The 17,713-nt window shown below is 40.9% G+C and overlaps 1 protein-coding gene across 1 annotated transcript; it reads right to left on the minus strand.

The window, feature by feature from the left end:
- Positions 1-6,322: 6,322 nt before the first annotated feature.
- On the minus strand, positions 6,323-6,932 carry LOC103254441 (enhancer of rudimentary homolog). Its single transcript, XM_008052538.1, has 2 exons — positions 6,680-6,932; positions 6,323-6,375 (listed from the first exon to the last, which is right to left on the minus strand). The coding sequence occupies exons 1-2, from the start codon at positions 6,930-6,932 to the stop codon at positions 6,323-6,325; spliced, it is 306 nt and encodes a 101-aa protein (XP_008050729.1).
- Positions 6,933-17,713: the final 10,781 nt, after the last annotated feature.

A 17,713-nucleotide genomic window follows, 5' to 3' on the forward strand; every position in this document is an offset into this window, starting at 1 on the left:
GGCCCCCGCAGCCTTGACCTGCTGGGCTCCAGCGATCCTTCGGCCTCAGCCTTCCAAGTAGCTGGAATTACAGGCGCATGCTACCACGCCTGGCTAATTGTTTTTGATTTATTGTAGAGATGAGGTTTCCCCAAGTTGCCGGGGTGGGTGTCGAACCCATGGGCTCGGGCAATCCACTCACCGTGGCCTCCCAAAGCGCTGGGATTACAGGCTGAGCCACTGAGCCCGACCTCCAGACATTTCTTAACCATTGCATTGAGAGAGAAAGATCTCCTGACATTTCTTAACCACTGCATTACCCAAGAGTGTTCTGTTGGGACCAACAGAGAAGAATTTACAGCAAAAATTTCAAGAGCAGCTCATACTAAGTGTACCTACCCCCCCCCAAGAAAAGATTATGAAGGAGAATAAGACCAAGGAAAAGCATGCTGATGAAGACGTAGACTGAGATGAGAATTTGGGGTCACTGACATTGCTAGATGATTAGTGACACTCACTTACCCCTCTGAGGTCCTAAAAGGAGTAGTGGTTAAGCCTCGCAGTCAGGCTGGCAATTTTCTCCCTTGAAGGCAATTTGCTACTGTTTTTTCTTTCTCTAGCTGGCAAGTACTTAAGAATCTTTACATATGCATCATCTGTCTCCTACCAGAATAAAGGTACTCATCTACTTTAATGGATATGTAAAAAGAAGACTTAGAATTCTTTCTGGTTTAGCAATGCTTCAGAGTCAATGATATTCCCAACATACAAATATTGGGTATCCATATACCCAGGATTTGTACTAGGCAATACAAAGGGATAAAATATCATTTTATATAATATTAAATTTATGAAATATCATGAATTTACAGGCTGTTATAGTCAAGCTAAGGATGAAAAAAATAACTTTTGTGGCAATGATATTTGAAAACATTAATGAATAGCGTTTTTCACTTGATTTTTCTCTTCTTTCATTCTAGTATTCATTTGAAGATATTAATAACTGAATATACTTGGAGATATTTCTTTATGATTTCCTCCACTTTATTTTCTCCCTTCCCTTCTCCCATTCAAGTATTCCAAGAGTGAGATGGAGAAGGAAGGCGGGTCAGAGTGTGTATGTTGGTGGGGGCCTGAGAAATACATAGATGTGACTTTTGTCTCCAAAACCTAAATCCACTGAAGAAGAGAGGATTAGAAGAATTAAATAGAGTGACAAGTAGAAGAACGGCTTTCTCTCCAGATGAAGTAAAAAATATATATATATACTCACATTCTAAGTTTTGGAGGGGGGGAGAGAGAAGGGTGAATGGGTATAGAAGTGTCTGGGAGCTAAAGTCTATTAAATTTGTGGTAGGAAGCCGGGCTCAGTGGCTCAGCCTGTAATCCTGCGCCTTTGGGAGGCTGAGGTGAGTGGATTGCCTGAGCCCGCGGGTTCGAGACCCGCCTGGGCAACTTGGCGAGACCTCATCTCTACAATAAATCAAAAAATCAGCCGGGCGTGGTAGCTCGTGCCTGTAATTCCAGCTACTCGGAAGGCTGAGGCGGAAGGATCGCCGGAGGCCAGCAGGTCAAGGCTGCGGTGGCCGGGAGCGGCCACTGCACTCCAGTCTGGGCGACAGAGTGAGACTCCAACTCAAAAAATAAATAAATAAATAAAATAAAATAAATGTGTGGTAGGGGCAGGGCGCTATCAGTGAAAAGTGGAGAGTAGTCTAGCCAGATGCTTTTCCAACAATTTTGAAGCAAGAACTTTGGGAAGGGAGGGAAGAAACCCAGATAAGGACAAGAGTAAAGGTGTGTATGATCTGAGAAGATTTCAGATCCATTTGGAAGATGTTTATTCCCATTTAGATCATAAATCATCCCTTGTTCCTACTCAATTTGCTTTCCTAATGCTCTACTCAATCAAGAAAGTTTCCTCCTGGGAGTCAGACTCAACTAGCTATTCACCATTTTTCATTTTCCTTGAACTTCTTTACCATATTTTCCAATGATGACAACTCCTTGAAGCTTTTTCATTGCTCTTACCATGCTCTTCCCTGTCTTTCTAAACATACCTCGTTTGGCTCTTATCCTCACAAATGGGATCTTCACCTTCTTTCTCTCAGTTCTATCTCCAACCAGTTCAGTGTCATGAAATCTACCACTGTCTCTTTTTAGGAGTGGGTTTCAAATTGGAATGTTTTTAGGAGTGGGTTTCAAATTGGAATGTTCTTGCAAATTCTACATTTTTCTCCTGAAATCTAACCCTAAATTTACCCCCATTAGGTGAAAATTCTATCCTAGATTTCTTTTTTTTTTTTTTTTTATTCTTTTGAGTTGGAGTCTCACTCTGCCACCCAGACTGGAGTTCAGTGGTAAGCTCCCGACCACCACAGCCTTGACCTGCTGGGTTCCGGAGATCCTTCCGCCTCAGCCTTCCAAGTAGCTGGAACTACAGGTGCGCGCTACCATGCCCGACTGATTTTTTGATTTATTGTAGAGATGAGGTCTCGCCAAGTTGCCCAGGTGGGTCTCAAACCCGTGGACTCAGGCAATCCTCTCACCTCAGCCTCCAAAAGCACGGGGATTACAGGCTGAGCCACCAAGCCCGGCTATGTTACCAACTTCTAACAAAGCATTTATTTTCTCTCCTGAAGCCAAACATGTTACATTTGTAACAAAAACAAATATGTATAATAATCTATAATAAATCATCAAAAATAAAAATAATACATATTAAAATATGCAACATAAAAACATAATCAACAAAAACTGCCACCTAGAACCTTATAGCAATTCAATCTTCTCAAACTACTCCTTACTCTCCAGAAGTGACTAAAGTGTTTGCTTTATATTATATATATATATTTTTTTGAGTTGGAGTCTCACTCTGTCACCCAGACTGGAGTGCAGTGGCCGCTCCCGGCCACCGCAGCCTCGACCTGCTGGGTTCTGGCGACCCTTCCGCCTCAGCCTTCCAAGTAGCCGGAATTACAGGCATGCGCTACCACGCCTGGCTGATTTTGTGATTTTATTGTAGAGATGAGATCTCGTTGCCCAGGTGGGTCTCGAACCCGCAGGCTCAGGCAATCCACTCACCTCAGCCTCCCAAAGGCGCAGGATTACAGGCTGAGCCACCAAGCCCGGCTGCTTTATATTATTTTAATATTTGAGATCTACCAGGAAAAAGTGTTATTCTACCAAGAATAGTACTCTTCCACCTGGTGACTACAAGCAGGTCTACAAACTCATGTGAAGAGACCAACAGCACACAAAAGAGATTTTATTTCGTTTTTAGATCCTAGAAGCCTCCTTCCCTGTTTAGAGGTCTGAACGCAGCTACCTTCCTAATAACTTGTTTTGCTTGTCACCCACCTCTCTGCTATTAGAAGCCTGCTAATTGCTGTCTTGGTAACAAAGGAAAACAGCACCAGCATGCTGCTAATAAAACACTGAGTGAATCGCTTCCCTTCCGAAATGCAATGACTTTAATTGACTTTATTTTCTTTCAAAAAGAAATAGTGATGCACAAACATGGTGAGGTCTGCCCTCATTAATGGAGATGCGTCACTAATTTGAGATGAAAATTGAAGTCTAGTAAATATCCATCTTGCAGCTACCCAACTTGCCACATGGTGTGTGAGTTTCTCTTATTCCTCTTCCTGCTCAGCTTTCCCTCCTGGGACCCAATAAAGGACTTGGGAGCAGGTAAAAAGCAGCACGTTATTCTGTAGCTTTATCCCAGCTGCACTTTGGAAAACAGATTTGCAGACTCTGAACTAACAGGCAATAAGTCACTCAGCCCATTTCCTCAGAATTACCGCTGCACTGTTACTGTTTGCTTCCCAATAACTCTATAACCACGGACAGTAACAAATACGCAGGGATATTTTCTTCTCTGCACTCAGAAAGCTGAGCCTTCATAAATATCTCTTCCTTAGCTATTTCCTAATTCAACTTTTTCATGTCAGAGCTAGGAATTTGTGTGACAGGGTATTTGGTGTATTTCCATAAGACAAGGCTGAGCCACAATTGCGTGGGTTCTAGGCAGCTTTGAGTTGTACTTCACAGGTTAAATCTGTGATAATTAGCTGGATTCTCAGGTCTGGGAGTGGTTGCATTAATGAGAGTCTTCAATTATAAAAGAAGCCTGAGGGACCAATGTGAGTGGTATTTCATACATCCTTGTTGTGAGCTGTTGGAGGAGTCACAAGATAATTTGATCCACTCATCCACTCAACAAATGTTTATTGGACACCATGTTTGTGTTCAGTGAGCACTTATTATGTGGGGGTAGCTGTGAACAAGATCTTTAATGTTCCTGCTCTTCTGGAAATTATACACTGGATCGAGAGTAAAATGGAAATCAACTATGCAACTAAATAAATGCGTTCACAAAGTGAGTCCAGGTTAACGGTGCTATGAGGAAAATCAAAGAAGTACCGTGATAGGGAAAGACTCTGGGGAGCAGGCAGGGCTATTTGAGGTTAGGCTAGACAAAGCTCTCTGAGATGACATTCAGACTGATGTGGCAGTTTTAAGACATGGCCCCCAAATTCTCTGATACTCCTCCCATCAAGAGGTGGAGTGCATGCTCCAGCCTTTTGAATCTGGGCTCTCTGACCGCTTGACAAATAGAATACAGCAGAAGTGGTGGTGTGCCAATTCTTGGGCTCAGGCCCGAAGAAACTGGGCCAGGGGGATGCGGGCTCTTGGAACCTAGCCCCCATGCTGAGAGAAAGTCCTAGCAACACACGGTGAATGTTCTATCGTGTATAGGTCATTTCCACATCATGGTACCCTACCATGTCACTTCCAAAGGTAGATATCACTTCTATTATTGGACTACAGCACCTACCTAACTGGAAATGCCACTATCAGAACCATGTAGACATGTAGCTACTGAGACTTAACACTGACCTCCAGGTCATTTGTTAATATGTGGTCAAAATATTTATGGTCTATATAAACGCATTTTTCTGTGCATAGAAAAAGGACACCGTAACCCTGTTACTATCCAGATGTAAACTTTGAGTGGCAGATAAGCAATAGGTCAGCATAAGATATACCTTGGGGTCAGGCAAGTGTTTGAGCAGGCTTCAGATATATGGTACCTCGTTGACATCTGTGCACTTTTCCTACAATAGATCTGTATTCATTTCCAGGTAAGGCAAAGAGAAATCAAACCCAGATGCTTCTCCTTGGAATGTCAGGCGTTGAACACTTTGTCAGAGCTTTCAATGGTGGCTACAGATTCCTTTCATTGCTAGGATGAGCTGATTAAGTCATTTTGCTTCATGAGCAATGAAGGGTTTAGGGTTGATTTTTATCCTGGCAACAGTTAATTCTGGTGAAAAGACATCATGAAAATATTGATGGAGAGCAGCAATATCTATCCATCAGCCGTTATTTATTAGTGATGTGTTGTGTAACAAATACAACTTATAAATTTAATGAAATGCAATGGCATTAATCATTCAGCATTTGTAATGAAGGCCCATAGAAGTTCATTTGGACATTTTCTTCCACAATCTGCTTATTACAAGCTTAGCTGCGGCTGCTTTTTCTATCCTGTGACAAATCCCTTTTCCTTCTGTACTTCCTAATTACTAATCCTCCTTTACAGTTCTAAGGAAAGTAACTGCTCTCTCTGTCTGTTGCTATGGCTTCTCAGCCTAAAGCAAGTTCTCCTTTTCTTTTTGCTAAGAGTAACCTGATATTTCTTTTTTCTTTTCTTTTTTTTTTTTCCCCTAGGCAACTTGTACCCTCCCCAAGAGACAAATCCTAAATGGTTCCCAGCTCATCAAAGAACCCATTCTGCCTGTGATTTGACTAGAAGTAGATAATGCAACTAGTTCTGGCCAATATGATGGAAGGAGAATTCTGCTGGGGCATTTGGGTAAGATTTCCCGCACAGAAGAGTAGATACTAGGAAAGGAAAGATTTCTTTCTTTCTCTTTTTTTTTTCAACCAAAGAATATTTATTTACTTTTCACTGAGACTTTATTTTGAGGACATAGCTAAACTGCATCACCACCTCCACCCCATCTCGAAGAAGGGTTAATACAGTGCATGTTGTAAAGGAGACATCAACAGCTGGAAGGATTGCAGCCAACATTAAATGACAAGGAACAACTTTCATCTAAATCATCATAAAAATGTTTAAGTAAAAAATGAAAAGAAAAAAAAGGGAGGCAGTGGGGGTTTCAGATTGAACAAGATCCTCATATTTATGGACTACACTCCATCCTGGCTAGAATGTATGGAAACAGGATTCCTATAATACTAAACTCCCACTATAGCTCGCTGCACACACTCATGTTCCACGCCCACCCCATTCCCAATGCTTCCCACTCGATTACTTCCTGGCCTGCTGGCGAAGGAGCACGTAGATCTTCTCTTTATTTTTTTATTTTTTTTTTGAGCTGGAGTCTTACTCTGTTGCCCAGACTGGAGTGCAGTGGCCGCTCCCAGCCACTGCAGCCTCGACCTGCTGGCCTCCGGCGATCCTTCTGCCTCAGCCTTCCGAGTAGCTGGAACTACAGGCATGCGCTACCATGCCCGGCTGATTTTTTGATTTATTGTAGAGATGAGGTCTCACCGCCCAGGCGGGTCTCGAACCCGCAGGCTCAGGCAATCCACTCACCTCAGCCTCCCAAAGGCGCGGGATTACAGGCTGAGCCACCGAGCCTGGCTAGATCTTCTCTTCAATCCAGTCTGTTACACTGTTGGTATGTCTGGGTATCAGCTCGGTAAACCAGGCAGCTGAGGTCTGCCCAATCATCAATGAAATCAAACATCTGACTGATGTCATATGTGATCGAAGGGCTGTTAGGATTCATCCTCTTCAGATGTTCTTCATACATTTTACAAACGCCTTCCATACACTCGTTCACAGACTCATAGTCGGCGTAGGTCCTGCCTTCCAGTCTCTTGGTGGGCAGCACCAGCAAAATGGTGTGAGACATGGTGCCAAACTCTCCTCGCCGCAGCCGCTGCCGACACCACCGCCGCCACACGACAGGAAAGATTTCTTGATGTCCCTTTGCTTTTTGCTCTGGGGACTGTCACATGACAATGTGATGTTTGGCACTGAGGCAGCCATATTGGCAACATGAGGACAGACATCTTTCATTCTGAAGGTGACAGATGAGAAAGAAAAAATGTGCCAAGTTTTTGATGCTTTCTTAAGTTGTGCAACCAACCCTGAGACTGCCTGCCTAACAACAGGATTCTCAAGTAAGTAATAACTCTCTTGATAAGCTCAATACATGTTTCTTCAGGTATTTGAATGGACCAGTTTCTATTTAGCAAATTGGGGAAGAGGGGCAAAGAGAAGAACCATTCCTAACAATTGCAAGACCCAGGTCAGTGACCTACATACCATATATTAAGTGTTTAAAAGTTACAAATTAAGCTACAAACTACTAAATTAATTGTGTTCTGTCCTCATGCCTTGGAAAATAGTATATCATCATAACAACCTGAAAAGTCAAATTGCAACTTTGAATGTTTGGACTCATTTTAAAGCATCATACTGGAACATGGCAGTGTAAGGAGATTCTATTCAGTCCCTGACCCATGGCTTGGCCCTCTTCTATTTCCATTCCCCAACTCTGCCCTAACTGTAATGTGCATTGACAGAACATATGCAGACACCGTAGCCTGCAAGTTCAAGTTTCATTCAATTCTCCCACACCTCCAACAGCCACCTTCAGTTACCTCTTGAACACCAAGGTATACACAGCTTTGGAAGAAAGGATGGACTGGGGAGGAGGCACATGGCCCTTTAGACAGAAATTTCAGAGCCCTGGGGACCTAAAGAATAGTCTAGACAAAAAGCTTGAACTTTGGAACATGGTAGAAATGAGGCCTTCTAAAGCAGATGGCTTAGAGCAGGGCCCCTCCTGACTGGATCTAAGGTGGTCCTGAGTAAAAGCCTGTAAATGAAGACGTTAACCCAAATATTACAGGATGATAGGCTGAAATGTAAAAGCCCAGTTGGAATGTTGTTCCCCAGAAGCACTAATATAACTTTTACCTTTTCCACCTTATTTGTAAGATCAGAGCTTTAGTGACTTTTCAGCAAACGGCAAGCAGTTGTTCTTAGATATAAATCCACTGAGATGGATTTATCATGAGGCTCCTGAAGCTTAAGCTCTAAGGCCCCTCACTGGCACAGGTTCTGAGGAAGAGCCTCAACAATATATTCACATAGTGGTGAGGCAGCCATCTTGTGAATAAGAGGGCAGACACCACCACATCTAAAGATAGCAGAATTCATTTTTACAGTATTTGTAAAGGTGAGATATTTTAAAATTCTTAACTTGAAAAGCACCCTTCAAATGTAAAATGGTTCAGCTACTGTCCAAAACAGTTCCTTGGTGTCCTAAAAAGTTAAACATAGAATCACTATATGATCCAACAATTCCCCTCCTAGATATATACCCTAAAAAGTTAAAAACAGAGGCTCCAACAAATACCCACTCATCAGTGTTCATAGGAGCATTATTCACAATAGTTAAAAGGTGGAAATAACCCAAGTACCCACCGATGGATAATCTGATAGCTGGTATGGGGTACATACATACAATGGGATGTTATTCAGCCTTTAAAAGGAATGAAATACATCACGCAACATGGATGAACTATGAAGACGTTATGCCAAGTTAGCTGGATACAAAAGGACAAACATTACATGCTTTCACTCATGAAAGACCTAGAATAGGCATATTCATAGAAACAGAAAGTAGGTTAGAGGTTACCAGGGGATGGGAGGCGTGAGGAATGGAAAGTTATTGCTTATGAGTGACAGAGTTTCTACTTGGGGTGATGAAAAAGGTTTTGGAAATAGAGGTGATAGTTGTGCAACATTCTGAGGTATACTTATGTCACTGAATTGTACACTTAAGAACGGGTGAAATGGTAAATTTTGTTATGTATATTTAGCCATAATATAGAAGGACCCCAAATTTTACCAGCTTTAGGCCCCATAAGACTGGATTGTTCTTTGCCATTCTGTCCTATCACACACTCACTGAACCTTTAGGAAGCACAGAGCACCATGGCCGTTCAAGGAAGACAGGGAACACCTGGAAGTCACAGCCACAGTCTGCCTCTCACTTCTTTTCTCCATCACCAACTTGGATAGGCAACCTTAGACCCAGTTTTTTAATAATCCTCTGTATTAGTTTCCTAGAGTTGCTATAACAAAGTACCATATACTGGGTGGCTAATAACAACAGAGGTTTGTTTCTCTCATAGTTCCGGAGGTTAGAAGGCCAAAATCAAGGTGCCAGCAGGGTCAGACTCCCTCTCAGATTCTGGGCAGAATCCTTCCTTGCCTCTTCTAGCTCCCGAGGGTGGCCATCAATCAGTCTTTGGCATTCCTTGGCTTGTGACTGCATCACTCCAGTCTCTGCCTCTGTCTTTGCAAGCATTGTTGTTGTGTGTCTCTTTCTTCATGTGGCATTTTCCTCTTATAAAAACATCAGGCATAACAGATTAGGACCCATCCTTATAACCTCGTTTTAACTTCATTACCTCTGCAAAGACCCTCTTTCCAAATAATTCAAAGGAATCAGGGGTTAGGTATATATCATCAGCATATCAGTTTAGAAGACAATTCAGCCCACAACAACTCCTTTGGTCTCAAATTCCTATTGGAAATATGGGGATAATCATGCATATCCTATAGATCTGTTTTGAATATGAAAAAGAAAAGCCTGAATAAAATATCACTGAGGAGTCTGTGAGCATTGTGTGAAGCCTGCTCTATGATAAACCCGGAGAACTTTGAAATAAAAGAAAGGGGATTGCCCACTCAGTCAAACTTTGGAATGAGCAAAGAGTCAGAGCAGAAATATACATCATCTTTTAAAACAAGTCATAATGAATGACCTAACTGAAGTAGTCACCTCTCCAAAGAACATAACCCAGCACTTTGGGAGATCAAAGCAGGAGAATTGTTTGAGGCCAGGAGTTCAAGACCAGCCTGAGCAATATAGCAAGATCTCATCTCTACAAAAAATTTAAAAAGTAGCCAGGTGTGGTGGTGCATGCCTGTCATCCCAAATACTCTGAAGGCTGGGATGGGAGGGTCACTTGAGTCCAGGAAGTAGAAGCTGCAATGAGCTGCACTCCCTCCTGGGCCACAGAGTGAGACCCTGTCTCCAAAAAAAGAAAAAGAAAAGAGAACATTATAATTGGAAGCGGAAACAAGAATAACAGAGGCAGGCAGCCCATGAAGACTACCTGTTCCCATATGGACAGAGCACAAAAAAGAAGCTGCCCTGGACTGGCCTGTGATATGTTTTTGTTTTATGTGGGAGGTTCTCACTGCTGGAGCCTCTGACCCCCAGAATCCTGCCTTTGGCTCCTGGTGGGCAGGGCATCTGCTTTCTGCTCACCCGGTCACCTGCCAAGTCTGATTGGATTTTCACTGCTGCCTTCTTCCCGGGCAGACTCCTCCAGCTGTTGCACATCTCTCACCTGTTGTTTTTCATTACAAATTAATACACTGGAACTCTGATTTTATGCCTCAGTCCTAGCAACTTCTTCTTCACTCCTGAGAAATGAATCCTTTCTCCCTGCTGCTGATTCTCAGACTTGGGGCATGGTGACTTTGGCCAGGTAGTCTAGGGTGGGGGAAGCCAGGCTCTTTCATATCAGTGAGACTCTTAGTTCTTTTGGACATACCTGCTTTCTTAGTGTCTGTTCTGGTGCTTCTCCATCTTCTATGCACCCGTGAACATCCTGAGAATCTTATTAAAATGCAGGTTTTTCTGTCACCAACTTGGGTACAAACATCCACTTGTTATGTGGTATAAATGCAACACCTCTACGATAGAATGTGAAAGTCTATGATTCTAACAAATTCGTTGGTGCTGCTGATGCTGGGTGTGGGTCTCCTGCTTTGAAAACCATTAGACTTTGCATCTCAAAGTGGTCCAGGGACCAACAACATCAGCATTGTCTGAAGGCTTTTTGGAAATACAGTTCCTTGGACCCCAGATAGATCTACTAAATCAGAATGTATGAACGGCTGAGCTCAGCAATCTGTGTTGTAACAGGCTTCCCCAATTCTCATATACATAAGAATACCAGTCTGGAACTTGTGCTTAACTAATGTTACTGCTTTTTTCCCCATGGTCTGCCATGAAAGACTGAGGGGAGTAAAACATGGATATGCTAAAACCATGTTAACATCAGTGAACACAGTAGCAGGACCATTTGAGGGAGTCTGGAGATACTCTGTGACTGTATCACATGAATGAGCATCTACATTTCAGGGAAAAGGAAGGAAGAAAGAGAGTAATCCTAGGACCCAGCCAACCCAGCAGCCTCTATGCTCAGGGAATGCAGGCTGCAATCTCAGATGAAAACAGAGACTCATGATCACGGGAACCAGGAATCCTCACCCGTTAGAGCAGGGAAAGATTTGTCCTGAGGACCTGCACAATATGCAAGAAGAAATCTCCTCTCTTTTTCCTTTTGACGGTGTTTCTGTGATTGCAAAGTGATCTTATATTCATAGAATATTTAGAAAATGCAAAAAAACACAAAAATATAAAAATTTTCCACAATCCCGCTTCTCAGATATGACCACTTTATACATTTGATATTTTGTCATATATTCTATTTCCTATCTAAGATTCACACACATATAAATGTATATGTAGTAAAAAAACATTTCTATAAACTTAAATATATAAATATACGGTGTAAATATACAGCCACATCTATGATATATATTATACGGGCATATATACCACTACTGTACAGAGTAAACATATAACATTCATAGAGGTAATATATACACATGTAAGAAACTTTTTAAAATATGTATGTACATAGCTAGCATTATTTATTTAAAATATATGTATTCGATATCTCTACAAATTGCATATTTTTATCTGCATCAAATATACTACAGATATTCATACATGTAAAATATATAAGAAAATTTTTCTGTAAATACAAATATACAATTTCATAGTCTACTTTTTTACACTTAGTGCTATATTGTACTTCACCCATTTAAACAGGATATTCACAAAATGGAAAATTAAAATTCCCCAGGCTTCCACCACTAACTATCCCGTTTCCCCCCCAACACACAGAGCTGGAGGCTATAAGCCTTTGTGAATACATGACAACTCAGTAGAAAGTGAAGAGGCAAAAATCAGCCCTTCCTTCCCATTAGAACCAGTGAACCAGGTAATTACATGGGAAGAGGCAGCTCTAATCCCAGAAATCTGGGTCAGCAGCTTTTTGAACCCTAGCCCAAATGCTCTAGACCAAATCAAGGGATGGGCATCCAACCTCTCGAATACTTTCCTGTATGTGTCCTTTCAGCCACTCCAACTCTTGAGTTACAGACTCTAAAAACTCAAAGCACACTGAAATTAATTTACTTTTGAGATTTTTTTCTTGCTGTTGTTGAGAATTTCAAATCCTCTCTTGAGAGAACAGGGGTCCACCATGGTATTCTAAATAGGGCGAGAAACCATGGTCAGAAGATCACGTACAGGGAGACTTGCAGAATTGTTCCAGGTCTACACAAAACCCACCTTTTTCCTTTGCCTTTATCAAGAAATCTGTCCAGTCAGAGTCTGGAAAAATTAACAAAATGACACAGTCTTTTATTTAGATCCTTTAAAAATAAATGATTTCACAGAGCTCATTTACATGTTTATTCTATTGATTCAATTTAAAACAAATTGTAACACAGAGCTCATAATAAGCCCAAACAGTTCAGGGATCATTTTCATTTTTGGAATAATAAGTCTCACTTTTTTCCCCTCTACTGCTGCAATTATGATAGAATAGAAAATTAGATTTTAATTAATCAGCAAGGGTTCCTTTCCTCCAATCACCAGAAATTTTGAGACTGTAAAACTACCAAGTAGAGAAGTCACAGGACTTCAAAAATAGTTGGAAAAAAACAAATGATTCTTTGGTCTGGTGCTTTTTCTTCTTTTTTTCATAAGTTAGAGGAAGTTCAAAGTAAAGTTCTCAACCTAAGTGGAAATGTCATATGGCATAGACCAGGATTGTTGTGAGCAGGAAAACTTTTGTTAAGGACAGAAACTAGATGCAGCACCCATAGTCCCTCCTAGGACCTCAGCGGGGCATTCAGCTACTTCCCATGTCAAACAAGCTTGAGCCAACAGACTTACTGCCCACAGACATCCACTTCTGTCACCAGGATCCAACTTGGTATGTGGTGGGAATGCAATCACAAATGCTATTGCTACACTTCTCTCTCTCTCTCTTCCCAGACACCCAAAGATCTCTTTGTTTCAGGTACTGGCTTTAGGAGCCTTATTAATTATGGATCAACATCTAATTTGAAGGTATGAGCCAAGACTGCAGGGGGTCTCATTAACATAAGATTAAAAGCTGACTCAGAGACTAATTATTTTGTAATTATAAAATTCACACTAGATCTAGGTTTGAGCACAGCAATTTCTCAGCAATGAGCACATCTGTAAGGCATATTTTAAGATATGTTTGTTGGTTTTGGGGGGTATTTTTAAACCTTTCTGTGACTACTTCTGTTTAATTTTTTCATGGCTGATGCTTAAATGTTCCAATGTATACTTATACAGGCATATATCAGGACACAGGACACAGCAGGTGAGAATGGTTTATGAACTGATGAAAGGAATTTCTATAAGAACGTGTTAACTAAACGTGGAAGCCTGGTGTGAGCCAGAAAGACACAGTCAAGCTCAAACACTTGTGAAATGCTAAGTTAGCTTCATTTATTAATGGTTACTGATAGAAGCTAAACAGAGACTCCTCTGTAAATGAATAGCTTTGTTTGCCCAAACTATATCTCACTAAGGGAATAATGTAAGGTGTGAGTCTCTGGGAGCAGTTACCAAATATTGTTCTGAAGATATCTGTAGATTTTTGACAAGTTTATCACAGAAACTAAGTTTTCATCAAGTTATTAAGGTAACTCTGAAACAACATTAAGTTTGAGAACTAGTATCCTAGACTAGTACTTCTAAACTTTCTTGTACACATGAATCACCTATAGATCTTGTTAAAAGTACTTTCTAACTTACAGATTTTGATTTAGTAGGTGTATTAGTCTGCTAGGGTTGTGATAACAAAGTACCAGAGGCTGGGTGGCTTAAACAACAGAAATGTATTTCCTCACAGTTTGGAAGACTGAAAATCTGAGATTAAGGTGTTGGAGGGGTTGATTTATTCTAAGGCCTCTCTCCTTGTCTTGTAGATGGCTGTCTTCTCCCTCTGTCTTCACATGGTCTTTCCTCTGTGCACTCATATGGCTGTGTCCAAGTTTCCTCTTTTATAAGGATGCCACCAATACTGAACGAAGGATCCTATTTTAGCTTAATTGCCTTTTGAAATTGTTATCTCCAAATATGGTGCATTTTGAATTATTTCAACATATGAATTTGGGGATTGAGGGGACACAATTTAGCCCACAATACTAGACATGGGGTGAAGTCTGAGATTCAGCATTTTTAACAAGCTCCAAGTCTATGCCGATGTTGCTAGTCCATGGACCATACTTTGAGTGACAGAGAAAAGATTCTACATCTTGCACTGTGCCTGGGCAAGGACTAATCCAACAGTCTCATTAAAGGAACTCTCTGTATAATTCATGCATTGACCATTTGTCTTTTATACATCTTTACACTTTAATGCAGTACATAATATAATAAACCTCCCATTATCTGATCTTCTCCAAATTGATTCCTCATGGAGTTCATATAATTCTTAATTCAATTGTCCTGGGGACTCTCCTTGAGCAATAGGAACTAGAATGTTGGACTACAGGATCAGAATTCTAAGTAACTTTGACAAATTGGAGAACCGTTACTTTATAAATGAACAGGATAAAGTCTAACAGGGATAGGTGCAAGACAGTGCCCTTAGGCATAAAAAAGAAAGGATACACCATGAGGAGACCTATACAGCACACATGAAGTGGAAATCCAGAAACTCATCACTCAAGGTGAGAAATTATAGTAAAAATGAGCACCCAGACAAGCAATGACAGAGGAACAAGCCTGCAAATGCCTCTTTGCTAACGTAAAGCCCCAAGTTAGGGAGAAATATATAACTTAGCATTAAAATTACTCAGCAAGTCACTATGTTTTAAATATTATACTTGTGATAATTATGTTTGCATGGCTCCAAAACTGATTTTGACATTATTTTCTACTTAGGCTATGCCTGCTATATACTTAATTCCCTTAGTCGTTAGGAAAATCAATGCCAGTTTCATGTTAGAATCATCTGGGGAACTTTTTAAACTACCAATGTCTAAGCTCATCTATATTAATTTCCTAGGGCTGCAATAGCAAAGTATCATAAACTGAGTGGCATGAGACAACAGAAACATATTGTCTCACAGTTCTGGAGACTGGAAGTCCAAAATCAAAATGTTGAATGCTCCCTCTTAAACCTGTAGGAGAAGAATTCTTCCTTGCCTGTTTTCAACTGTCCCCAGATATTCTTTGCTTTTGGCAGCATAACTTTAATATAATGTTTACATAGATGTCTGTTCATACTGTCTGTCTCTGTGTTCAAATTTCCCGTTTATGTAAGGGCACTAGTCATATTTGTCCCCCTCCATGATCTCATTTTCACTTAATTCACTTGATTCTCATTTAATAGCATCCTTTAAAAAGATGCTATTTTCAAATAAAGTCACTTTCTGAGACATTATGGTATAGGATTTCAATATTTCTTTTTGGGAGACACAATTCAACCATAACAGCATCCCAGACCAATTACATCAGAGTCTCTGGGTTGAGGCCCTGAAGTCAGTATCTTGTAAGTGCCCTAGAGGTACCAAGATGCAAGTTGGGTTGAGAACCACTGGCCTGGTAGAAGATTTGCCACAGCCACTGTTATGGAAAGTCACTGGTATTGATGGACACTTAAGAGAATCATTGAGTGGGGCTTTATATGCTGTCTCAGAATTTTGACTAAAGCACCAAAGCTGAAGCAATAGGCAATAAATAGTGGACATTCTAGTGCAGTGCTTCTCTATCTTGGACACACACTGAAATCACAAGGGAGCTTTAAAAGACTGCTGAAGCCTGGGTGCATCCCCAGAGATTCTGATGTAATCAGATGTGGTGAGAGTTGGACATGGAGAATTTTTAAATCTCCCCAGGAACTGTGTGGTTACGATGAGTACCGCTGTTCACCAAAAAAAAAAAAAAAAAAAAAAAAATGACCACAGGTCCTCAAAACTGGGAGAGCCGGGACAAGAACCCAGGACTCCAACCCCAAGACTTCACTCTTTTCTACTCACCAGCATGCATTTTTAACATTCTGTCCTACAACATCAAGCTGAAGCTCTTTCAATATCATCTTTCTAATTCTCACATAAACGTGGACAAACGTGTCTCATCTTAAAAAATAGAACGTCCCGCTAATCCTATTTCCCAATCAATTACCCTCTCTACTCTCCCTGTCAGGCAAAGCATCTTGAAATATTATTCTAAACTCATCTTTGTCAAGTTTTCACATCCCAGGTGCCTCAAAAGCCTCTAAAAACATGGCTTCTGCCCAGACCATTTTTTTGAAAATGAACTCACCAAGGTCACTAATAGCCTCCTAGTTGCCAAATAAAAAAGACACAGACAGTCCTCATCTTACTTGAGATTCTCTACGTTCAAGACCTGAGTCCACTTCCTCCCTCCCAGGTGTTGGTCTTTTGCCTTCCGTGGAGCTGTTACTTCATTTTCCTTTGGGAGCTTCTCTTGTTCACCCAACTGTTGGTTAAATGTTGATGTCCATCTTAGACCTATTTGTGTATCATCGTGGATTAGGCTATAGCATACAAAACTATGTTTCTTGTAAGCATAACATGGTTAATATTGGTCACATCATAAGTTTTAACCTAATACCCTATCCCAGGACCATGCTGACCACACTACCCACGGCTTAAGTTACTACCTGTATGCAGGGCAGATACTCAGACAGAACGTTAAAATATTGCCATATTTTCAACCAATTGGTAAATTGCCAAGCTGGAAAACTAGGAGAGTCAATTGTGTAGTTCTGATCTGATTCCAAAGGCCTGAGAATTAGGAGAACAGATTAGGTAGAAATGATGGTATAATTGTCAGTCTGCAGGCTAGTGGGCCCAAGACCCAGGAAGAGCCAATGTTTCAGTCTGAATTTGAAGGCAGGAAAAAGTTGATCATTCAGCTTAAAGACCATCAGGAAGTAGGAATTCTCTCTTTCTTGGGGAGGATCAGCCTTTTTGTTCTATTCAAGCCTTCAACTGATTGGATGAGGCCCACCTACATTAAGGAAGACAATCTGCTTTACTTAGTCTACCAATTTAAATGTTAATCTCATCCAAAACACCTTCACAGAAACACCCAGATAATGGTTGACTAACTATCTGGGCACCCCACAGCCCAGTCAAGTTGACACAGAAGATTAATCATCCCAGCTTCTAAGCTTTGGGTGGTTTGTTATGCTTCAATCGATGACAGAAACATATTTCTTCCTTATATAATATGATGCAATATAACATCATATATAACACAGACTCAAATCTGACCTATATAACACAGACTCAAATCTACTTTTTATATACTATGACTACTTCAAGAAATGATATTCACCTAGTGCCCAAATACAGAATCTGGGGTTCTGCTAGCCCCATAATTTCCCTCCATTTGCCCTTGGTCACCAATATTTTTTAACTTTACCTCTTAACGATTTTCAAAAGACTCTC

This window comes from Carlito syrichta, unplaced genomic scaffold (assembly GCF_000164805.1).
Source record: "Carlito syrichta isolate Samal-C Ts95f unplaced genomic scaffold, Tarsius_syrichta-2.0.1 Scaffold279781, whole genome shotgun sequence".
NCBI classification, from domain to species: Eukaryota; Metazoa; Chordata; class Mammalia; order Primates; family Tarsiidae; genus Carlito; species Carlito syrichta.

Coding starts and splice junctions, on each gene's coding strand:
- LOC103254441 (XM_008052538.1), bottom strand. CDS start 6,932: ATGTCTCACACCATTTTGCTGGTGCTGCCCACCAAGAGACTGGAAGGC. Junction 6,376..6,679: donor ATACCAACAGTGTAACAGAC/TGGATTGAAGAG, acceptor CAAAAAAAAAAT/AAAAAAATAAAGAGAAGATC.